This window comes from Amphiprion ocellaris, chromosome 16, assembly GCF_022539595.1.
Source record: "Amphiprion ocellaris isolate individual 3 ecotype Okinawa chromosome 16, ASM2253959v1, whole genome shotgun sequence".
NCBI classification, from domain to species: Eukaryota; Metazoa; Chordata; class Actinopteri; family Pomacentridae; genus Amphiprion; species Amphiprion ocellaris.
Window position 1 is genome coordinate 1,805,302 of NC_072781.1, and position 25,980 is coordinate 1,831,281.

Below are 25,980 nucleotides of genomic sequence, written 5' to 3' on the forward strand. Positions count from 1 at the left end.
ACCCAGTTATTATCCTACTGTCCATGCAGTGATATGTATGACAGCATGAGTACAGAGATGACATTTGTACGTTGCCAGAGAAAGACACTGAATAAGTGGAAGTGAGTGACTCTCCTCTTCTTCCAAGAAAGTCTCTGAATACAAGCACTTGTATGAAAAATAAGTCTTTAGTCAGTCTCAGCTCTTTGTTAAGTTGGATTTTCGTAGTGGTGGTTGTGGTTAATGCTTGTATGTGTGTTTGTTTGTGTGTTGTAGCAGAAAGAGCTGATTTGCAGTGGGTTTGATGAGGTTTAGCAACACTCGACTTTCTGATTCGCAACTAATTGTTGCTATGAGATAACTGTGCAATATTTTCTTGTTTCCTGTCATTTCTGCCATGAAAAGTTGGACTCCTGCTTGTTTGAATCCAAATTCAGTTCTTTGGTTCGAGTCCAGACTCAGTGGAAATGCTCTTTTTCTGCAATTTACTTTGAAAGGAAAGTTGTGATGTGATAAATCAAATTATTTGATTTGCATTTACAGTCGGCAGGAGTCCGACAGCAGGCTCAGAAACTGATTCAGAGTTTCTCTATTCTTCTTCATTTCAAATAAAGCTCTTTTTTTTTAATCAACTTGCTTTTTTGCACTTTATATTACTGAATATGAAAAGTGTAATCCTTTTTGTATAAAGTCAATAAATTTACCTTTTCTCCTGCAAAGCTATTTTCCTTATTTGTGTGCTGTTGTATATTTTGTCTTACATGAATATGGCCACTTGCATGCTAGTTTCTATACATTCTTTTGCTCTATAGGCTGCAGTCATTTTATTATATCGTGTAATAAAATGCAAATGAACATAATCATGTTAGACCAAATATCAAAACAGTGTTTGTCCATATACAAAGTTGTTCTAATTGTAAAATCTGCAACATAATCCACGTGGTGCCTCATAAAAATACGTTAAAAAGTGGCTTCTCCCACCGTGGAGTGTACATACAGTGTGTGGATGGGTGTGTGTGGTTATGCCAGCTGGGTGTGTGACGACTGACTGAGGAACTCTGAGTTTCCCTGCGAGTGCAGCACGGCCTCCTCCACAGTCTGCAGAAGGTCCGAAGGGCTGCCGCTGGGTCCCGGGGACAAGAAGTTGAAATGTTCTGCCGTCGGCTCGCTAATGAAGAGTTCTGTTCCGTCCCAGTTGCCGAGGTGACCGTGGGCGTTTCCACGATCGCTACCGTTGCTGCTGCTGCTGCTGTTGTTGAGCGCAGAGGACAGGCCGGGGGCACGACTGGTCAAAGGCCGGCTGAGATTATGAGCAGACAGGGATTTCCCAAGACCGCGCTCCCAGTCTGAAGGCCTCCCCTCTGGGCTGGATGAGAGCAGCAGCAGGGGGTTCACCTCCAGGCTCATGTGCCTCCTCCAGACCCCCTCAGGTTTCAAGCTCGGCTTCTCCCGCAGCTGCACCCTTCCCTGGGCAGAGCCCGCTTCGCCGTCCCCCTTCTGGTCCACGCTGCATCCAACGACAACCGCAGGGCCCAGGCTGCCTTCCCCCGCCACCACCTCATCCGGCAGGTCATCTCGGACGGGTTCAGGAGGGCATCGGAGGTGAGACGGGTGCACCATGGGGGGCAGCTGGAGGGTGAAGCTCCCTGCGGAGGGAGGCGGCGGCGGCAGGTCGGGGAAGTGTGCTTTTTTGGAGTTACTACTGGGGGTGATCAGGGTGGGGTAGGGGCTGTCGGGGGGCAGCAGGGGTGACGGGGAGAGCGAGGCCGTGGATGGAGGGTAGGATGGAGGCGCCGAGTCTGGAGGACCGTCGTCGTCGGCAGGCGCCAGGATGAGCCTCAGGCCTCTGGGGTTGGTGCTGAGGGAGCGGTGCATACCGGCGTTGTTGTCTCCTCCGCCTCCCACCGGATCTCCGCCCTGCGGGGAGGGGAGGTCCCTGCTGATGATGGAGGTCTGGTAGCTAGAGCTGTGGTGCTGATGGTTGTCCAGCTCGAACAGGGGCAGGGAGGAGAGGGTGAGCGCCGACGGGCCTTTCTGCAGGACTTGGCGGTAAACGTCCAGCAAAGAGTCCAACTTTGACTCGATGGAAGTTACCTGAGAAGAGTAAAAACGAGAAGAAGAGTGAGGGTCTTCTGGATGCAGAGATTTCTCTCTGCACTGCAAAAACTCTAAATCTCACCAAGTCTATTTGTCCTATTTTTAATCAAAACATCTCATCCCACTTGATTTAAGATAAATTCACTTAACAAGAGACATTTCAGCAGATGGAGGGACTTGTTTTAAGACAATGCATCTTAAATATCTTGTTAAGTCAAACAATCTTGAAATGATCTTGTTATGAGTTGAATTTTACAAGAAAACTCAAAATAAGTTTAACCCTTGTGTCGTCCTGCGGGTCAAAATTGACTCGTTTTAAAGTTTGAAGATGTGGAAAATATATATATTTTCACAGTGAAACTTCTGATGTCCACATTTTCAACATTTTTGGGAAATCTCTGAACATTTTTTGGTGGAAAAAAAAAGAAATGTTAAGAATGTTCTTAAAGAAAATAGAAGTTTTACTGATATATATGGAATCATTTTAGATATTTTTAGGATTTTTTTGGAAGATTTTTACTCATTTTTTGAAAATATTTACAAGAATTTTCTTGCCAAATTTGGGGGATTTTTTAAAAAAAAATAAAACTTTTAAGGGAAACTTTTAAGGAATGTTTGGAATTTTCTTCCTGAAGGTTTTGCAAATTTTCAGGAATTTGGGGAATTTTTTTGCACATTTTTTGGATTTTTTTCAGACGAGTAAACAATATTTTTTGGTGCCTGTAAATGAAGACAACAGGAGGGTTAATACATCTCAGATTAGGAGGTTACATGAAAGCGAAAATCTATTTTTGAGTGAAAAACTGCTACTTTTTTTTAAGCATGTCTGGCTTAATTTAAGACACCTAAGCTTGACAATCCTGGTAAAATATAGCTTAAAATAAGTTTTCCCAGCTAGTTTTAAGATCTCAATATTCTAAATATCATATCTTATTTCAAGAAATCTTACAAAGACATTTTTCACTTGTTCTATTGGCAGATTTTTTCACTTATTTCAAGGTAAAAGTTTCTTGAAATAAGTTTTCTTTCTTGCTTTGGGAGGGGCATTTTTTCCAGTGTGAGTAACTAATTTTAAGAGCCCAAATCAGCTCCGTCCAGATACATCATCAACAATATTAGGTAATAAAACTGTGTAAATGCATTTCGAAACAGTCGTGCTGATGCAGTTTTTCCGTTCTTAGATTCTTTTTTCTCAACACACCTGTCTCTCCACTTTACATACACGTCCCAGCATGCTCATGCCCTCCAGAGAGTCTCCATCTGGGTGCAGTTTGTCCCTCATTTTCTTATCCACGGGAATCTGGCCTTTTCCCAGAATCTGATCCACCCTGATGTACACACACATACCGACGTTGTTACATTAGAAAAATAACGACGCTGTAACATAACCAGGCGTAAGAGCTTCATTTCAGATTATCCCACGTCAGAAAACAAAACCTAAAGCAACAGCAGGATGTTAGTAAAACACACACACACACGTCTTGAGCACTCCAAAAATAAAAGACAAAAACACCAAAATTGTACGTTTTTCCAATAATAAAGAAAAACTACATGTAAGGGTTTGATTTACCACAGTTTGAGTTTTACAAGTTTTACAATTTGAACATTACAATGTGAAATATTTCATAGACGAAAACCAGCATCCACCAGGAGAAATCACATTTTCTGCAAGTAAAATTCCACATTACATGTCAGAATTAGGCTCACAAATACAGCACAACAAACACAAACATTCCTGTGCACACAAAAAACACCAATACAGAGGTTATTAAATGTGTGCATTATCGCTTATTCATTTCACAAACTTCATTTTCCATTTCAACAAGGTAAAAAAATAGAAGAAAACCTTAACTTTTGCTTCAAGATGTGCTACAGGCAATGCTGCTTTCAAACTACCAGATAAACCAGAAATATGAGCTTTTTTGCTCTTTGACATGAAAGTAACGTTGAATTAGTGATGTTAATATGCACATCTACACGAATAAAGCACAAAAAAACTTCCAAACACTCACAACTGCACCCAAGTTACAACATTCACACACAATAAAGGAAAAAGGATGAAGTCTGGAACTACAGAGGAGATCTAATGTGGGTTTGTGTGCATTTTCTACTCATATGACGATACATTTGTGTGTCAGACGGGGTTAATTAAAACCTTAAAACCATGTGGGTGGAGTTTAATGTGTTAAAATGATCCCGTTTGGGGTTAAAAAAAAGTGGGAAGTGCAACGCTATTTAATATGCAAAATGTAATTTCTGTGCAGGCGTGAACCCTCCAGTAGTCACTGCATGTTCTGGTGTAAACTCCAATCATCTGGTTCTGTCAGAAAGTACATTAAAATGCAGATAATTTGCATCTGTTTGCAGCGAGACACGTCTGCAGGGAAACTAATTGGATTCTACTCTACTCTAAACTTAAATCAAGTGAAATGAAAGCAACCCTGCATCAGAGAGCTTCTTCCTGGTGTCGCTGTAATAATAGTGCAGGGCAGGAGAGGACATGTTCCTGGATCGGCTACTGAGGCTGGGACCAGAGCCCGATGCACTGGTCGGTCTGGAGGAAGGAGAAACACCGCGTCAGATAGAACTTTCTCTCAGTCACACACACTCTGAAGTTTGAAGCACAAATGAACTGGAAGAAAATGACAAAAGCATACAGATGCACAGAGAGGAAGGATGAAATGGAAAACGCTTGGTAAAATGGATTTTTGAAGGAAAATACCGATGGTAATGTCTGTCAGTGACTACCAATTAAATGATTCAATTAAATCTGATAAAACTGAAGCATCAGGTTTGAACTTTTCCTCACTTCTCATGATTTTAGAGACACTTTTCTGCTGTTTTTTAAATCACCCACAGGGACTAGAAGTGTGAAATATCGCCTTTAAAAATGACTGACATAACAGAAATGTAGCTGAAATTCAAATTAGATGTAAAGTGCTGAACTAAAGCGGTGTGTGTGAATCTACAGCTTTTATCATGAAACATACTTCACACTAAAACTCAGAAAATACAGAAAACAAGCACTATGTTATTCTCACAAACAGTAAAACTATTCATTCAGCATCAAAACACACGAGACAGCAAATACCAAGAGCTTAAAAGAAGTTTATCTTTAAAAAAATTGTTAGAACTGCACTTATTGCCCCCTATTGAAACTAGAAATTCAGATTTGCTTTCAATTAACCCTCGTATCATCCTGCGGGTCAAATTCACCCATTTTGAAGTTTGAAAATGTGATTTAAAAAAATGTATTTTGACAGCGAAACTTCTGATTTCACTGGATTTTGGTTGATTTTTATGTGAATGTTCTTAAAGAAAATATTAGAAGTTTTACTGATATATATGGAATCACTTTAGGTATTTTTAGGATTTTTTTGGAAGATTTTTACTCATTTTTTGAAACTATTTACAAGAATTTTCTTGCTAAATTTGGGGGATTTTTTTAAACAAAGCTTTTAAGGGAAACTTTTAAGGAATTATTGGAATTTTCTTCCTGAAGTTCTTGCAAATTTTCAGAAATTTGGGGAATTTCTTTTGCTGAATTTTTGGATTTTTTTCAGACAAGGAAACAGTATTTTTTGGAGGGTTAAAGGGGGAAAATATATGATATAGTAAGTATAAGTGAGTAAAAATGTGTATTATATTGCACTCTAAAGGAAAAAAAAATTTAAAAGCTTAGTGGAATTTTATTAGTGTGAATAAACTCCAGATTGGGGCTTTTAAAAAGAACAAATCCAGCTCGTTACGTCTGCAGACGCCCACAACTCCAACTAATCGAGGTCTTCAGGATGCTCAAATCAGGATTATCACACAGTATGTGGGTCAATATATAACTGCAGGACTTTTTGTATCATAGTTGACATTTTTGCTGTTTTCAGGCCTAAAATCAGCATGACCGCCTATGACCAAACACCACATGACATTTTACAGAAAGATTCTTCTAAATATTATATTGAGTAAAATTGAAATTAAAAGTTATTCATAAAGATATTGTAGTAAACCTGCTGACACACAAAATGACCACAAAACACCTAAAATTACCACAAACAGACTGAAAACGGCCACAGTGGGGTGCAAAATGCCAACAAAACAATCTGAAAATGAGCACAAAGACACACAAAACAACCACAAAAAGACACAACATGACCACAAAAAACACAAAATCACAAAAAATGACACAAAATGACCACAGAAAAACACAAAATGACTCTGAGAAACAGATAATTATCATATAAAGACACAAAATGATGAGACACACAAAATAGCTACAAAACATCGAAAAATGACCACAAAACACCTAAAATTATCACAAACAGGCTGAAAACGGCCACAAAAATGCACAAAATGACCACAAAAAGACATAAAATGCCCACAAAACAGAAAAATAACCAAACAAGAAACTGAATGAGCAGGTCATGTGATCTGAAATTAACACACTTCCTGGAGAGGTGTTTTTGTAATGGCTAACTTAGTGGAAAGTGATTTAATTTGTTATTTTCCACATAAAATTTGATATATTGCCAAAACAGAAATATCTGTCATGATTATCTCAACTTAATAAAAGAACACAATCCAAACTATTTCTGAATCAGCTCATTTTATTATTGTTTAGCTCATTAGAAGGTGGTTGATGTTAAATTCAGACGGTTATTTAGTTGACATTTTAGTGATATCCAGTCATTTTTATTAATAAGTGATTGTTTCCATAATAAATAATTATGGAATGATCACAAACATAACCAACATTATAATCCAGTGTTTGAGCTTGTGAAGGACCTCTGCAGTGGTGTTGAAGCATATTTTGATTAATAAACGATACATCAAAGCTGGTATTAAAGTTACACCCGGAAGAACCACTAATTCCTCCACCTTCATAAAGATGGAGGAACTTTTATCTTTAAATGTGACTAAAAAATGTCAAACATGAGTGAATGCATGCAGCTGGACCCAGACATGGGTTTGGTTAGTGGAGAGGACGGGGCAGCTCTAACCCCAGCGCTGCCTGCTTCCTCCGGGTCTGGCTGTAATATAACTGCAGGGAAGGAGAGGGAAAGGACTTGGCCCGGCGACTCGAAGGCCTCGGAGGAGGACCCACTACAGTATCTAGTCTGGGACAGAGAGGAGGACACATGGACAGAAACACTCTGACTGGTGAAAGGTTTGATCTGAAAGGATCTTCTGTGAAATGATTTAAAACCTCTAGATCAGGGGTGTCAAACATGCGGCCCGCGGGCCAAAACCGGCCCTCAAAAGTGTAAAAATTCCAGAAAAGACATTAACTGCAGATTGGAAATTAGTGAAACTATAAATTTAAAATACCATGACAAGTTGTTTTGATCATAAAGTAAAATACTAGATTGCTCATTGTTATTTTGTCGTTTTGTCTCTCATTTTTGGAATATTTTTCTTGTTTTTGTTGTTTTTTGTCTGACTTTTGTCGTTCGTCTCATGTTTTTGTCATTTTGTTTCTGTTTTTTGTCGCTTTGTGGGTTTTTTTGTCTCGCTTGTGTTGTTTGTCTGATTTGATTCTAGCTACTTTGTCATTTTTTTGTCGTTTTTGTCGCTTTGTAAGTCAAAGTCAGCTTTATTGTCAATTCTTCAATATGTACATGACATACCAAGAATCGAAATTTCGTTACTCTCTCTTCGTGCAACAGTAGACATTAAATAAACACTTAGAAAATAAGATACTAAAGGGCAAAAAAGAACAAAGGAAGCAAAACTAGAGCCAAACAACAACTAAGAACTAAGAAAAGCAGAACTGAGTGAAATGTAAACTTTTTTGTCTAATTTTAAGTTTGGACTAAAGTCGTGTCGTTAGTCTCATTTTTTGTCGTGTTGTGTCTCGTTTTTGTCATTTTGTGTCTCGTTTTGTAATATTTTGTCTTGTTTTTGTTGTTTTTGTCTTTTTTTGGCTGACTTTTGTTGTATTGATCATAAAGTTAAATTCTCTATGGTTCAGTTCCAGATGACAAAATGTTGTGTTCCTTTGTAGACACTCTGTGATCTGGAAGTTGTAATGTGGAAATGATAAAATGAGGTTGAATGTTGATGAAATTAAACTTATTTTTCTTCAGAAATTCCAGGTTGTTCATGATGTTTTGTAAAAAGATAATTCCTTTAATGTGAACATTTACACATTTTACACTAAAACAAAGGAAACATTTGGGGTTGTGGTTATTTATAGATTATTCTGCTGTGGTTTTACTGGTCTAGAACACTGGTGATCAAACTGGGCTGAATGTGGACCCTGCATATTTTCCTTCAGGATAAATTAGGTTTTATTCTATCTTGAACTTCAATGCACTTGGTCCATCGATGTCCAAGCTTCTCCAACCCCATGCAGCAGAAAGTCACATGTAATTCTCCTCAGCAGCGTGCCTGACTTCTCCCTCACCGTCCCAGAAAAAGAAGCCAGTGATTTGTCGACAGATGCCACTCGCTCTTGGTGCGTTTCCATTGTTTGCTTTGGTTCTTTCATTCGGGATCCAAGTGGTGAATTCATCCTGACTCACAAATCTGCTGAAGAATTTGGCCTGAAAACGAGCCAAAACCGGCCTCAGAATTTCCACTCTCCTCGACTTCTAATCAGTGAACGACGACAAACATTTGAGCTTTTGTGGAAGGAGATACAAGGTTTTATAAATGGGAGTTAATCCTCTTGTAGTGCAACTTAGACAAGACAACCACCTGTTTCTGGTACATATTGAAGCTCTTCCAATCACTAAAAATGGTCACCATGAAGATAAAAGAGATCAATTTCACAAGCTTTTCTTCTTCTTCAAATTTAAGACTTTTCTTTGGGAATTTTTGCCTTTAAACTCTTGCAATCCATAAAAATGACCACCATGAAGATGAAAAAGGGTCAAAGTTTGGTCAAATAATGCATCAATATGTAGAAAAATAATGATCTTAAGCAAGAACACAGAGATTTTGTACATTTAATGAGACTAGGTGGTAAATGTGCGTTTCCTCACTGGTCTGAAGGCTCTGGAAGCAACACAACAGTGAATATATGCAGCTTCATTGGTTGTAAAATATTGATTTAATGGATGGTGACTAGAAGAACACCAGAAATCTGATCTGATAATGTGCATTATCCTTTTTATTACACAAAAATGGTCAAATTTAAGACTTTTTCGGAATTTTTGCCCTAAAAGGCTCATAATAGGGAATTCTAATAAAGAATGTCTGCTTAGCTTTCAGGGAGGGCTGGTGATGGTCACACACATGCACTAAATAATAAAATATTTGGCTGCAAGACTAAAATATGCATCAATCTCATATAATGTTGACACCCCTTTTGTGGAGTTAAACAATGAGAATAAATGCAGACAAAAATAAATAAATAAATGCTTGCAATCTGTAAAAATGGTCACCATAAAGATAAAAAAGGTCAAAGTTTGGCAAAATAATCCTTTAAAATGCAGAAAATAGTGATTTTTTTGTGAAGTTTTTGTGTATGTGGTTATTTATGTGTTTCCTCACCTGGTCTGGAGGCTCTTGATGCGACACAACATGTCCAGGTGTCCTGCTGAGTACTGCTCAATGACGTCCTTCACGTCGTACGGACGCAACGTCTCCTTAAACTTCTTCTTCGCTACGTGGAACTTCATGATCCTGCAGAAAACACACAGAAAACAAATAATAAAGTGAGACCCTAAAGGTGTAATGACTCCAAACAACCATTAGGTGGAAGCAGCAGCTTTGAAAAAACCCACAGGAGGCTCCTCGGTCATTCCACTTGCTCATCTTTTTTGTTTTGAGTGTAATAAAGAGAACATAAACTCTCAGGAGTATCTAACGGGAATCCAATGTTTCCTGGCTCTCTTGTTGAATCTGTAACAACCCAAAACGAACGCCTCTGAAACCCGAGTGCAGCCTTCTATGTGCTCTGTTGGCGAGCAGAGCCACTGCTGGGTAAATAATATTGATGCAGGTAAGCATATCTGGACTCTCGGTTGGTTGGGACTCCGGCTCCTCTCCAGTTGCCTGTTTTTCTCACTGTCTGAATGGAAACACCGGCGACAGATGACCCTCTGGAATAACAGTCCTGGCAGGGGAGGAGGGGTCCGGCCTTCAACCTGACACCCTGGGAAAGCCCTGGGCTTCGGCTGCCCATGGAGGCCTGCTGGGTGGGAGCTGGATGGTCTGGATGTTAACCTTCATAAAACTGAGAAAATTACACAACAACTGAAGCAGCAACGGACTGGATACTAGTCAATCATTTGGGTGGGAACACAGAAAAAAACAAGATTTCACTAGAAATTGTTACTTAACCACTCATTATGAAAATAGTAAAAGCTGGTACATGTCTTAGTTTACATAAAGTTTGACTGAACCCTGTAGCTAAACTGTATTAAGAGAAAAACACTAAATCAGAGAGAGATTTGAACATAACTAAAATACCCTAACAGTTTATTCCAGTGCATGATATTAATGAGGATAATTTAAAAAATTTAATTCAACAACTTTGACATTTAACTCTCAGTGCAGTTCAGTTCAATAAAATTTTATATAACTTAAGGTACCAGGTTTTATTGTGTTAATAAAGAGCAGTTAACCCTGTAAGACCCAAATATAGGAAAAAAAATGGGTAACCACTGTGTTTCTGCTGTGTGTATGACAATAAAGCTCTTGGTTGATTCTTGATTCTTGATATGAATAAAAACTCAAATAAAATACAACTACAGTTAATTCCAGTGCATGATATTACTATTACTGAGAATAATTAAACATTTAAGGATTCAAGGGTTCAAGGATGTTTATTGTCTTTACATTTCTACAATGAAATTCTGAAGGCACTTTTAAAACAGCTTTAAAATCAACAAACAGCTTTGAAAACAACTACTAATTCAACAAATTTGAAATTGAACTCTCAATGCAGGTCTTTCACATGGTTGAGTAAGTTTTCATATAACTTAAGGTACCATGTTTTATTGTTTTAATAGTAAGTTAAGTCACATTTTCTAGTGCAATCTTTTCAGAATCCACTCAGATGAGCTTTTTAAATAATGTTCCCATCTACATGATTGATTAGTAACGCTATCCAGTCAGTTACTGCTGACTTTAAATTTAATTTATTGAGAGAAAAACATTAAATCAGAGACAGATATGAATACAACTAAAATACAACTACAGTTAATTCCAGTGCACAATATCACTGAGGATTACTAAAAAGTTAAAGTGAAAATGAAAAACATTTACAGATTAGTAACAAATATGCCGACATATCTCAATCTATTCATTGTAGTCGAGCAGAAGGCCCAGCTCGATTATAGGACAGACGTTTATGGGCCAGATGGGCAGAATTTGAGCTGAGAAAGTAGTCAGATTTTTCATTTTAATCTCTAACAGTTCAGCACATATGTTGGGATCGCGGTCGGATCGATTATAAAAGACGGTGAGAGAATGAAAAGATTAAATCAGAGCTAATAGAGGAAGAAACGTTCGACATAATTAGTAGCAACATTAACGGCTAACAGCATTAACTGGGGGAGGATTAAAAGATTCAAATCTTGAACTCGGTTCCAACCTCGGATTAAAATTCCAAATCTTTTTTTTTGTGAGGACATGACGGCAGTGGAAACAGGTTTTTACACAAATGACTCACTTTCTGTTAATTATTGAACAGATACAGCTGAATGGAAGCTGCTTCACAGGCTGTAAAATATTAATTTAATAGATGGTGATGAGGAGAATACCAGTGAGAATGTGACATCTGACGGATTTTTACATGAAAATGGTCAAATTTAAAACTTTTCTTCAGGCATTTTTCCATTTTTACAATATCAATGGTGAAGAAATATTGAAAATATGAATAAATAGAACAAAGAAAAAGTCCTGACTGGGAAAGATTTGAACAAAGAACTGCTAAAGTGACATAAAATTAAGATTGTAATGTGTGGATTGTCATCAATATGATTGTTACATCTGAATTCTTATTAACGTGCAGAAAATTATACAAAAGATTAACTTTACATTAAAGTTGCTCTATATTAATTAAAGTTGCTCTGCATTAGTTAAAGTTGCTCTATATTAGTTAAAGATGCTCTACATTAAAGTTGCTCTATATTAGTTAAAGATGCTCTACATTAAAGTTGCTCTATATTAGTTAAAGATGCTCTACATTAGTTAAAGATGCTCTACATTAAAGTTGCTCTATATTAGTTAAAGATGCTCTATATTAAAGTTGCTCTGCATTAGTTAAAGATGCTCTATATTAAAGTTGCTCTGCATTAGTTAAAGTTGCTCTATATTAGTTAAAGTTGCTCTTCTGGTTCCAGTACGACTCTAAACTACGTCTCACTGGAACCAAATGTCAATTTTTCCACCAATCTGCCATTTCTCGATGCTAAATCCTCATTTTCTGAGGGTTGAAAATTGACAAAACAAAAGATTAACTTTACATTAAAGTTGCTCTATATTAATTAAAGTTGCTCTGTATTAGTTAAAGTTGCTCTGCATTAGTTAAAGTTGCTCTATATTAGTTAAAGATGCTCTACATTAGTTAAAGATGCTCTACATTAAAGTTGCTCTATATTAGCTAAAGATGCTCTACATTAGTTAAAGATGCTCTACATTAAAGTTGCTCTGTATTAGTTAAAGATGCTCTATATTAAAGTTGCTCTGCATTAGTTAAAGATGCTCTATATTAAAGTTGCTCTGCATTAGTTAAAGATGCTCTATATTAAAGTTGCTCTATATTAGTTAAAGATGCTCTACATTAAAGTTGCTCTGTATTAGTTAAAGATGCTCTACATTAAAGTTGCTCTACATTAGTTAAAGATGCTCTACATTAAAGTTGCTCTGTATTAGTTAAAGATGCTCTATATTAAAGTTGCTCTACATTAGTTAAAGTTGCTCTATATTAAAGTTGCTCTATATTAGTTAAAGTTGCTCTATATTAGTTAAAGTTGCTCTATATTAAAGTTGCTCTACATTAGTTAAAGTTGCTCTATATTAGTTAAAGTTGCTCTTCTGGTTCCAGTACGACTCTAAACTACGTCTCACTGGAACCAAATGTCAATTTTTCCGCCAATCTGCCATTTCTCGATGCTAAATCCTCATTTTCTGAGGGTTGAAAATTGACATTCTCACAATGAAAAGAAAAAATAAAACATGGCGAGAGTGAGAAGAAGCGCTGGACTGAGAGAATCATTCGGCGAGCTCACACCACCTCACAACATGCTTTCACTCAAAAAAAAAACCACCAAACACCTGTCCAGGACTGCATGAAAACTCCCCTCACGTAAAACCCTGGAACCCAGCGGTGGGTCGTATAGATAAAGACAGAAAGATGCTGTAGAAAGAGAAGATAAACAGAGAATGTGTTTGAAGAAGCATCGCTGGAGGATCAGAGCATCATGAGAAGCTCAGCGGTCATGCATGGATGTTTTCTCTTGTAGAGTCGAATGTGTGGTTTAGTGAATCTAGGCAGGGGTTTGTTGTGTTTTTGTGTTATTTTATTGATTCACTTCACTCTCTAGAGGCTGCAGCGATCAGCATTTTATTCAGAATTTATAATAAACTGCTACTTGTGTGCATGAATCTAAATCTCCAACATGCGGCCCGCGGGCCAAAAGCGGTCCTCCAGAGGGTCCAATCTGGCCCTCAAAGTGTAAAAATTACAGAGAAGACACTAACTGCAGATTGTAAATCAAGTAAAACTATAAATTTGACATCATTTCTAGATCATGACAAGTTGTTTGGATGATAAAGTAAAATACTGGATTGTTCTTTTGTCGTTTTGTGTCTCATTTTTGTAATATTTTGTCTTGTTTTGTTTTTTGTCTTATTTTGTCTGACTTTTGTCATTTGTCATGTTTTTGTCGTTTTGTGTTTCCTTTTTGTCTCGCTTGTGTTTTTTGTCTATTTTTGTCATTTTGTGCTTTGCGTTATTCATTGTTTTGTGTTTCATTTGTCTCACTTGTTTTGGTTGTCTTTTTTTTGTTTTGTTTCCCGCTTTTGTCATTATTTGTCTCATTTGTGTCGTTTGTCCATTTTTTGTCGCTTTGTAATTTTTCTGTACAATGTTTTTGTCTCTTTTTTGTTTTGTTGTCATTTGTCTCATTTTTTGTTACTTTGTGTCTCATTTTTGTAATATATTGTCTTTTTGTCTGACTTTTGATGTCTATCTCATGTTTTTGTCATTTTGCTTCTCGCTTTTGTCTCACTTGTTTTTTTGTCTTATTTTTGTCATTTTGTGTTTTGCTTTATTCGTTGTTCTGAGTACCATTTGTGTCGTTTTGTGCTACTTTTTCGTCTCGCTTGTGTGGAACCTGAACTAAGATGAGTTTGTCAGCTGTGTGTTAAAGCTGCTACCTTCATACATTGAATCATTCAAGGCCGGCACACTGACCCCTCCATGACCCTCCCTGATCGACACAAACAGACACACATCAGAAACAGCCTCTGAAGAAAGTTGTAGCTCCCACCGATCAATAGAGATCAGATCAGCAGCTTGACTTCTAAAGACCAGAACACAGGAAAGATTGTATGATCGACAGTGAGCCAGTTGTAAATAAATAAAAATATAAAAAAGGAGGCAGTGCAGGCACATCAGCGATCGACGGGTAACTCTAGAGCTGTCACTGAGGTTTTCCAATCAATGAACGCTGTGAGAAGAGACGTCCTAAGAGAGGAGATGATTACACGATCGATAAGACGGCCTTTAGACGTTCCAATGAGCCATGAAATATGTAGAGATAGAAAACAGCAGCAATCACAGCGACTTCAATAAATCTTCTTACATTTCATGGCTGCAGTCACTCACAAAATGGAATCTAAAGATTTAAAACTAATCTTATTACAGAGTTTGAGACTTTGGGAAATATGCTGAGAATCAGACCTTTAGAGAAATGAACAGAATTCTAATAAATATGATAAATATGAACAACCTGGCTGTGTTAAAAGGCAACAAATACACAAATAAATGGCCACCACCATGCTTCACATCATGATGTTGCCACCACCATGCTTCACATCATGATGTTGCCACCACCGTGCTTCACATCATGATGCTGCCACCACCATGCTTCACATCATGATGCTGCCACCACCATGCTTCACATCATGATGCTGCCACCACCATGCTTCATATCATGATGCTGCCACCACCGTGCTTCACATCATGATGCTGCCACCACCGTGCTTCACATTATATAGCTGCTATCACTGTGCTTCACATCATGATGCTGCCACCACCATGCTTCACATCATGATGTTGCCACCACCATGCTTCAACATCATGATGATGCCACCACCATGCTTCACATCATGATGTTGCCACCACCGTGCTTCACATCATGATGTTGCCACCACCATGCTTCACATCATGATGCTGCCACCACCATGCTTCAACATCATGATGTTGCCACCACCGTGCTTCACATCATGATGTTGCCACCACCATGCTTCACATCATGATGTTGCCACCACCATGCTTCACATCATGATGTTGCCACCACCGTGCTTCACATCATGATGCTGCCACCACCGTGCTTCACATCATGATGCTGCCACCACCATGCTTCACATCATGATGTTGCCACCACCGTGCTTCACATCATGATGCTGCCACCACCATGCTTCACATCATGATGCTGCCACCACCATGCTTCACATCATGATGCTGCCACCACCATGCTTCATATCATGATGCTGCCACCACCGTGCTTCACATTATATAGCTGCTATCACTGTGCTTCACATCATGATGCTGCCACCACCATGCTTCACATCATGATGCTGCCACCACTGTGCTTCACATTGGGGATGGTGTGTTTGTGATGACACACAGTATTTGGTGACTGTCAAACTTAACATCTAGTCTGAAGGTCTTATCAGACCAAAGAACCTTCTCTTAATTGACCTGAGAGTCTCCAACAGGTCTCATAGTGAACTCTAGTCCAGATTTAATATCAGGTTTTATAACAGTGACTTCCTCTTTACCATTCTCCTGTAAAGCTTTGACTGGTGAAGAACAGCCAATAGATTTGTACACAGTCTGAAGCATGGAACTTGATTTAAAGATGCTCTAGATGCCAGCAGCAGCTCACCTGACGGCTCTGATGACAGCTTTGAGGGCGGCCGATAGATCCTCCACTGTTACGTCACAATGGCAGCCTCTCTCATCAAACGAATCCTCCGTCATCATGCCGGCGTCCACTGAGAGAAACAGAGCACTGATTCATCAATAAATGTAGCCCTGTGGAAAACCGTCTCCAGTCTGAAAACCAATAAAACACTTTCTGCATAGCGGCAGACAGGAGACTCCAAGAATGTTTCAAACTGATACTATTCTGGCTTTTAGGAGGCGATAATTTATGTTCGGCTTGGACAGGATCTTTAGCGTTTTGCCAGCTCAGCTATGTAAGTATATATATATATATATATATATATATATATATATATATATATATATATATATATATATATATATATATATATATATATATCTCCCTGGTCCTGCTAATAATTACGAGAGTGGGAGATACAGACAGAAAGAGCAAGAGGGAAGCGCAGTGAAAAATGATTTAGTGCATATTAAAGGTTATAAAATCAGATCAAACAAATGATACGAGGGAATACGAGGAGGAGCGGAGGTGCTGTTTAAAACGTCAGCAATTTCATCTCCTTCTGCCGAGTAGGACTTCCAGGGAACTGTTAGGAAAGTAGTACATTTAAGAAGCATATTTTGTAAGAGTGCAGCTTCTATTTTTGGTGCAGACACAGATTTTAAAGTCATAATAAATTTATGGTTCTATTAAAGTGAAAAAATGTTAAAATTGAGATTTCAAGTGTGGGTTCAAGCAAGTCTAAACCTCTAAAAATGTAATGTATCCAACTGGATAAGAGAAAAAAATGTATAACAGACATTTTAGAGAACATAATTTGAAAAAGAACCATATTAGTACATCTGTTGTCCCATAAAACATGTACATTTTTAATGTACATTGTCCAAAGCGTCCCATTAGTCCTGGTGGGTAATCCTCACACAAGCTATTTTATGTTCAATGTAAGTAACACAAAATATTTTAAAAAATAATCTATTATGCAAGTATGAAGGCCTGATTGCAGCAAAATTGTAAAAAATGTGACATTTTGGTCACACAAGTTTCACCTTCATAGTAAGTTATTTTGGCTCCATTTTGGGTAAAATTGGGATGCAGCAAATCTCAAAACAGAATCTAAGCTTTAGAAAATCTTTGGTAGAAATGTCAAAAAATCACAACAAGCTAAAAAATCTGTTCTAGAAAATGCAAAGACTATGAAAATCCATTTTCTCAGTAGTAAGAATAATCAAGTCCAACATGAACAAAACTTTCTCTGACAAAGTTAGAAGCCGCTCAGTTATTCTGAAAAAAAAGTCTTGTCACCTTGCATCAACCAGGATTTACCAGGTGATGAAGAAAACAGCACACCTTTAGCTACAGATACCTTCTAGTATCTCTCTTTCATTCCATTTATCACTGTTATCCACAACTCTTATCTTTTGTTGTGTACTATGGTCTGTCATACATCCATCTTACCTTTTGTTGTTGCGCCTTTGCTATTTGCATTTGTTTACCAAACCTCTTGATTCAACCACCTTTTGTTCTTTGTTGTCTTACATTCTGTTACTGATCAGCAACCAAATTAAGCACTATTAACCCTTGTATTTACATACGACCCCCTCCCTACTCTCTGACTATATGCCAGAATACCAATAAACACCCTAGTACAGCAAACTTCCAAGGACTAAGAGGGAAATTTCTTCAACAACAGTTATACAGATACAGCTGAGTCTAGAAACCATTGTTAGTTCTCCAAACTTTGGAAATGGTGATTGTGCCACAATCACCAAAGGTATGTCTGGAGTGGAAAAAAAAAGAGCAGCATTTGATGAAAAGTACAAGTTGCCAGCCACTACACTCAGTCTAATCATTAAATTCTGGAGGCTAATGTCATGCAGTCAATCAAGAAACTGAACAGAAACTTGTTTCTACAGGAGGAAAGTCATTCAAATTAAACCATGAAAATGGAGAGTCTGAATATTTAAAAAATCATAAAGCAAAATATAGTAAAAAATATTCACCCCCGTGAAAGTTTTCCACTTTGATTGCTTTTCAACATTTAGTCATGGTCAGTTTAATTTGAGTTTTTTTGACAATTTCAAAAAAAAAACTTTCATGTCAGAGTAAAAGCAGATTTATACAAAGTAATAGCAATTAATTAAAATGTTAAAGAACGCTTCACATCATGATGCCGCCACCACCGTGCTTCACATCATGATGCCGCCACCGCCATGCTACACATACTTCAACTGGCAACAACTGTGTTGAATTACATGAGTCACTTTAAAGGGTTGAATACTCAGGAATCAATTTTATGTATTTATTTGTAGAAAACTGTCTTCAGTTTGACATGAAAGAGTCTTTAATTGTACATTATTGTCAAAAAAATCTAAATTAAATTGATGATGATTCAATGTTGAAAAGCAATACAATGGTAAAACATGCTACTTTTTCCAGACACTGTGTAAGCGCATTCATATTTTGATTTATTGTGTTTTTGCTGCACATGACATTTACTTCTTTGCACTTCTAAAATCAACATAATGCCATTTGCCAACGGGTGCCCAGACTATTTTATGCTATTTCACATTCTATTCGAGTTTGCCCCAGTGTCTTACAGAATATATATTACACCGAGGGAAAACCAAATACTTTTTTAAATGTTTTTTTTGGCATACATCACCTCAAATGGAAATATGTTAAGCGTCTCTGTCCTTCATCTTCTTAAAAATTCAGCCTGACACATTGACATTAAGCATCTTTGGAAACTTTGGGATCTCCACTAGAATGTGAACAGAATTTGTGTGAATTTCGGCTGCACAACATGTGTTTGTAACGCCTGCACCACTGGCGGTTCATTGAAGTCTAAGAAACTAAATAAAGCTGCTGTAAATGTGCTGTGAGGAGGGTAATTAGTCGAGTGTTTTGCTGCTCGGTTCCAGTCTGAGGCTCACCATCTGGGACAGCAGTGCGAGGCTGGCTCTTCAGCCTCAACGACGGCCTGAACCGGGTCCGGTCGTTGAAGCTCCAGCTCTTCTGGACCTTCGCCGGACTCCCGCCCATAAGCTCGCCGCTGCCCACCACCTCGTTGCCAGGGGAACAGCGCTGGCGCTCGCTGACGGACGTCTGGCGGCTCTTCATGCTCTGACCTCGAGGGCTCGCCATCCGGACACGCTCCTTAAAGCTCAACTTCTGACTGATGACGGAGGGAAGGAAGAGGAAAAACATCCGAGGATGGAGGGATTCAGGGTGAGAAAGAGGGAGAGGTGAGGTAAAGATGGAAGTGACAGAGGTTGGGGATCACAGAAGCACAAAGAGAGAGAAAAAAAGGGATGTTGTCAACACCTATTTCCTTTCAGACAGCGAGAAGAGTTGAGAGCACAGACACGGGGCAGCGATCTGTTGTTTCCTTTGCACCAAGCATCATCCATCCAGCTGACATGCCCAAAAAAACACCAGAACAGAGCCACCAAAACAAACCCTCACCAGACCAGCTCATCATCTATTCCCCTTCTTCAAAACACACGTAACCCTCGTGTCATCCTTCGGATCAAATTGACCCGTTTTAAAGTTTGAAAATGTGGAAAAAAATTTATTTTCTAAGTGAAAACTTCCACATTTTCAACATTTGGGATATTTTTGAACATTTTTTGGTGGAAAAAAATAAATATTAAAAAAATAAATATTTCTTTAAGAACATTCAGAAAAAATTCAACCAAAATCCAGCGAAATTGGAACTTTCACTGATATATCTGGAATCACGTTAGATATTTTTAGGATTTTTTGGAAAATTTTTATTAAATTTTTGAAAATAATTACAATTTATTTTTTTAAAATTTTTATTTCTTGCCAAATCTGGGGATTTAAAAAAAATAAATAAAGTTTTCTTCCTGAAGATTTTGGAAATTTATATAAATTGGGGAATTTTTTTGCTGAATTTTTGGATTTTTTTCAGATGAAGGAACAGTATTTTTTGCTGCCCGTAAATGAAGACAACCGGAGGGTTAATGAGATCTGAAAAGGCGTTATGTGCAGCACGGGAACATTAAAACATCATCACCACATTCATTTTGAGACTCCATTATTGAGAGAAGCCTTTAATAATCTCAGCATTAGTGTTAGTGTATAAACCTCTGACTGTTGCTTTTTACTGCTCTTCTTCTGCTAAAAGAAGATATTTATTGGTAGTTCAAATGAAAAAAGGACCAGACAGCTTCTATTTTGATCCTAACTGTAGCTACAGATGGCTCAAAACCTCCTGTTGTCTCCTTTTAAAATCTACATTATGTATCTATACACTTACTTACCTTATTACAATGATATTATTATTAAAACCATACGCTTAATCTCCGTATTAGCATCTATCTTTGTCTTCCTCTATCATTTTGATTTTTCTGAAGCTCGAAATATCTGCAATTTGATAGAAACAAATAAGCAAAATGCATTTTTTGGGGTGGATGCACAAAGTTCTAAATCAGTAAAACTCTCTGCAGTAAATATTATATGGCTAAACCAGCATGCAAAGCAGAAAGAGATGCAGGATTTCCACATTTCCATGCCACAAAGAGAACTAATCAATTTAAAAACATAAATAACCTCCATTTTCCATCCCTGTTGGTTTACCGGTGTTTCCCCAAACTTACCGACCTGCATGTGTGATATTTACCTGCTTTCTCTCACTTCTTACATCATGTTTTTCACCAGCGTTCAAGTTTAAACTGAGTATTATGGTGGAAGCCATTTTCTGTTGCATATCAGGTACTTTAATCACGAAAACTGGACCAACAACACGCCCTTAAATCTTGCATACAGCGTCTGTTACCTTTCCCTCCATCTGTTACTGCTGGAAATGACTGAAGAAAAGTGAACAGTGGTAAAAATGCAGGAAGCATGCAGAAACAAGGGGGAAATCTACACATCTGTATGCTGAAAGGGGCATATATTTTCCCGAGATTACTTAAGGTAAAGAGTCCAGCTTCGAGAATTCTTCATTTTGTTTAAATTCCTTTTCAACAAATGTTTTATTTTTACATCTGGTGGGAAAAAAATCTTCAAATGAAATCTACTTCTGATCTCAGGGGAAGAAAATGAAAGAAATTCAAGTGGCTGGACTCGAAACAGCTACTAAGGAGGATTTAGCTGGACTAAAAAGCAAAAATGGATTTAAAATATATGTGCATTTTAAAAATAAAGGGGAATTAGGACCTTGTATATTTACTTTTTACTCAGAGTTTCAACTTTAAAAGTTGTCTTCTATGAGAAAACATTTCCCAAAAGTTTCTTAAGTCTTCTTTTTCTGAGGATTTTTGACAATTTAACGACAAGCAGCATTCTGTTTAATATTTCTAGAATGATGGGAGTGTTATGGAATCACAGGAGTGCCACAATAAAAGATAAATTTGTTGAAAAATAAGGAAACAAATGTGTAAATATAAAGAGAAAAAAATAAAAGGAAAATAATAAATCTGTTAAAAAATAAGAAAATAAATGTATATATATAAAGAATAAATAAATAAATCTGTTATAAAATAAAGCAATAAAGGTGTATATATAAAGAGGGATACAAAAAAATAAATTCATTAAAAAATATGGAAATATAAAACTAAATTTTGTCTTTGCTTTTCCCTTTTCCTTTTGTTTTTCCTTTTTGTCTTTGCTTTGTCCTTTTTACATTTATATTTTATATATCTTTATATTGGGCTGCACAGTGGTGCAGTGGTTAGCACTTTCACCTTACAGCTAGAAGATCCCTGGTTCGTGTCCCGGCTTTCCCGGGATCTTTCTGCATGGAGTTTGCATGTTCTCCCTGTGCATGCGTGGGTTTTCTCCGGGTACTCCGGCTTCCTCCCACAGTCCAAAAATATGCTGAGGTTAATTGATCATTCTAAATTGCCCGTAGGTGTGAATGTGAGAGTGATTGTTTGTCTCTGTATGTAGCCCTGTGACAGACTGGTGACCTGTCTAGGGTGTCCCCTGCCTTCACCTGAGTCAGCTGGGATAGACTCCAGCACCCCCCCCCGCGACCCTAGTGAGGATTAAGCGGTGTATAGATAATGGATGGATGGATATCTTTATATTTACACATTTATTTCCTTATTTTTTTAACAGATTTACCTTTTACTATGGCACTCCTGTGATCCAATAGAGTTCAACATGCAATTTGCTGTGAAATCAAGTGAATTTATCCTCTGTTGTTTTTAACGTTATCTTTAACAGTCATGTCTACTTTTAGGTTGGTTTTGGTGGAATTCCCCTTTAATTTGGTTTGCAGTCGACAGGCAGCAGGCAGCGGTGGTCGTTTAGACAAAAACTATTCACTGGATTAAAAGAAGTGAGGAAGGAGTTAAGAAGAAGGGGGTTTAGTTGGTTTCCTCTGCTCTCCTCCATGCTATTAGTCAGTCATTCCCTCAGGATAGCGGGCTACGGGGCAGGGCAGGGCAGGGCAGAGAGGATGCTGGGTAATACTGCAGGTACCTCCTATATTTCCGAGAATACTTTCTGAAGAGTCTCCCATTACTTAGACCCTTACTAGAGCAAAGGATGGAGGAGGGGGTAGAGAAGAAAGGGATAAAGGAAGGAAGATTAAAAGAGGGATGGAGGAACTCTCTGCTGTCAATATTGATGCACAGTAAACACTGAGAGGAGGGCAGAGTGATAAAATGGGTAAACAGGGTGGAAGCTATACCCACCTGGAGTCCACAAACATATTAATAATGTGAATTCATGACACATACGAGGCTTCTCTCTGCAGCCTGGACTCTTTTCCCCAGAAATTCAGACCAAACTCAGCGTGGAGTGACTTATTTCTGCTATTAAATCGTGCAGGAAAGCTCTGTTCTCGCTGACCAACGATTAAACCTCTAAAAGCTCATCTCTGTGTATCAAAATTAAATATGCCAACGTTTTAATCCATCAAAATAAACCCTCCCTGCCTTAAAATGACTTTAATATAATTCTACACCATAAAAAGTACTTCATGGTTCTGATTCCAGTATCTGAATTAAATGCATGGCTGCAAAAACAAAAATGGATTTAGATAAATATTTTAAATTGCAAACATTATTTTCATGAGTTGTGTTGGTTTAATAATGTTTTAAATTGCATCATCTTAATATTCTGTGTAATTTAAACTCTACTACTTTGTCCATTTTTTTGTCACTTCGTAACTTTTTTGTCATTTTCTGACTCATTTTTGTAGAATTTTGTCGTTTTTTTGTCTGACTTTTGTCGTTTTGTTTCTCATTTGTCATTTTGTGTTTCCTTTTTGTCTCACTTGTGTTTTATGTCTTGTTTTTGTCATTTTGTGTTTTGCTTTATTTGTTGTTTTGTGTATCGTGTTTTTTTTGTCTCGCTTGTGTTGTCTATTTTTTTCTGATTTTGATTCTCACTTTTGTCATTTTTTGTCTCGTTTTTGTCGTTTGTCCATTTTTTTTGTCTCTTTATAACTTTTTTTCAAGTTTTTTGTCACTTTTTGTGTGGTTGTTTCATTTTTTGTCATTTTGTGTAATATGTTGTCTTGTTTGTCATTTTTTTGTCGTTTTTTGCCTGACTTGTCATTTTGCTGCCTTCTTGTTAACTTGTGTTTTTTGTCTACTTTGTTGTCGTTTTGTTTCTCGTTTTCGTCGTTTGTCCATTTTTTTGTTGCTTTGTAAGTTTTTTTGTCTCTTTTTTGTTTTGTTTCATGTTGTTTGTGTCATTTTTTGTCGTTTTGCATCTCATTTTTGTAATATTTCGTCTTGTTTTTGTTGTTTTTTGCCTTTTTTTGCCTGAATTTTGTCATTTTGATCATAAAGTAAAATCCTCTATGGTTCAGTTCCAGATGACTAAATGTTGTGTTCCTTTGTCGACACTGTGATCTGGAAGTTGTAATGTGGGAAAGATAAATTGAGGCTGAATGTTGTTGAAATTGAACTTGTTTTTCTTCAGAAATTTCATTTTGTTTATGATGTTTTGTAAAAAGATAATTCCTTAAATGTATCAGAATGTACTTTTTTGCACTAAAACAAAGGAGCCATTAGGAGTTGTGGTTATTTATAGATTATTATGCTGTGGTTTTACTGGTCCGGTCCACTGGAGATGAAACTGGGCTGAATGTGGAACCTGAACTAAGATGAGTTTGACTCTCCTGCCTTTAAATGACAAGAAATAGAATCTCACAATGAGAGAAAAAGCAGGAATAATCTGCTTTCTTTTCCTCTTTTTTTCATTCCCACATACCAGGGTTGAATTAATCTCCACCTGTCTACACACATTAACCAAACCCCTGTTATCCTTTATGTCACGCTGCCAACATCCAGCACGCTTTGTGGTGCTCCTAATGTTTACCACCGCTGGTGTTTACAAGTCTGCTTAAAAACCAAAACCACCGAATGCAGCCGACAGTCTGTAAAGCTGCTAACAACACGGAAACTAATAACACGGAGCCCTGTGTGTGTTTTCTCGTGGCGGAGGGAACAGAAAGAAGGCTGTAAAAGTGAGCGGAATTAGGATTTAAGAAGTGCAAATAGGACTTGGCTGCAGAGAAACATTTCAAAGAAAGGAAATGAAACGCAGCCTTCTGTGGAAGCAACAAAGCCTCATTAAAGGCTGTTTTCTGTAAGGATGAGGAGGGTGCTGTTCATCGTTTTGTGTTTTTTTGTCTCGCTTGTGTTGTTTTGTCTTCTTTCTCATTTTGTTTCTTTTGTCATTTTTTTGTCCCGTTTTTGTTGTTTGTCCATTTTTTTGTCGCTTTGCAACTTCTTTGTCTAATTTTTTGTCTTTTTTTTGTTTTGTTTCGTGTCGTTTGTCTCAATATTGTTGTTTTGTGTCTCGTACATTAGAGCCGGGTTCTGCTCTAGGTTTTTTTCCTGGTAAAAGGGAGTTTTCCTGCCACTGTCTCCTTAGGGCTGCTCTGGGGTTCAGGCATATGGGTTCTGTAAAGCGTCTCCAGACAATTTGACTGGAATTGGCGCTATATAAATAAAACTGAATTGAACTGAATCGTAATTGTCATATTTTGTCTTGTTTTTGTTGTTTTTTGTCCGACATCATTCGTCTCATGTTTTTGTCGTTTTGTTTCTGGTTTTTGTCGTTTTGTGTTTCCTTTTGGTTTCACTTGTGTTGTTTTGCCTCATTTTTTGTCTTGTTTTTGTCGTTTGTCCATTTTTTGTCGCTTTGTAACTATTTTGTCTAAGTTTATGTCTCTTTTGTTGTTTTGTTTCATGTCGTTTGTCTCATTTTTTGTTGTTTTGTGTCTTGTTTTTTGCCTGGTTTTGTCTGACTTTTGTCATTTTGTTTCTGAGTTTTGTCATTTTGTTTTATTCGTTGTTTTGTATATTGCTTTTGTTGTGTGGGTTTTTTAGTTTTGTTTGTGTTGTTTGTCTATTTTTAGTTGTTTCGTTCCTTTTTTTAATCCTTTGTCTCATTTTTGTTCAATTTTTGTCGCTTCATAACTTTTGTGTCAAATTTTTTGTCTCTTTTGTTTTGTTTTGTGTCGTTTGTCTCATTTTTTGTCGTTTTGTGTCTCGTTTGTGTCTCCTAATTATGATAGGTTAACGTTATTTTTTACACTGACAAACATCATCCAAATATCTCCTAATTAGGATTTAAGAAGTGGAAATTGGACTTGGCTGCAGTGAAAAGTTTCTAAGGAAGGAAATGAAACGCAGCCTTCTGTGGAAGCAACAAAGCCTCATTAAAGGCTGTTTTCTGTAAGGATGAGGAGGGTGTTTGTTTGTGTGTTGTGTGCTTTATTTTTAATGTGTGTGTGTGTGTGTGCTTTATCTTTTATATGTGTGTGTAGCTGCAGTTTAAATGCCCGAGAAGCTGCTGCCTCAACACGAGGCCCCCGAACGCTGCCAAAGAA

General features: G+C 37.5%; 1 protein-coding gene across 10 annotated transcripts in view; it reads right to left on the reverse strand.

Moving 5' to 3' along the window:
* Positions 1 to 102: 102 nt before the first annotated feature.
* Positions 103 to 25,980, reverse strand: part of kcnq5a (potassium voltage-gated channel, KQT-like subfamily, member 5a) — a 159,033-nt gene continuing 133,155 nt past the window's right edge. For 3 of the 10 annotated variants that reach the window (XM_055018517.1, XM_055018518.1, XM_055018526.1), the window contains exons 10-17: positions 22,611 to 22,664; positions 19,091 to 19,332; positions 16,140 to 16,248; positions 9,568 to 9,699; positions 7,071 to 7,187; positions 4,517 to 4,630; positions 3,278 to 3,404; positions 103 to 2,073 (exon numbers count right to left, since the gene is read on the reverse strand). In XM_055018517.1, coding sequence (XP_054874492.1) covers positions 1,000 to 2,073; positions 3,278 to 3,404; positions 4,517 to 4,630; positions 7,071 to 7,187; positions 9,568 to 9,699; positions 16,140 to 16,248; positions 19,091 to 19,332; positions 22,611 to 22,664 — 1,969 coding nt within the window. In that variant the 3' untranslated portion in view covers positions 103 to 999. The remainder of the gene's footprint in view (positions 2,074 to 3,277; positions 3,405 to 4,516; positions 4,631 to 7,070; positions 7,188 to 9,567; positions 9,700 to 16,139; positions 16,249 to 19,090; positions 19,333 to 22,610; positions 22,665 to 25,980) is intronic. The other 7 variants (XM_055018519.1, XM_055018520.1, XM_055018523.1 and 4 more) reach the window with 5 other exon arrangements.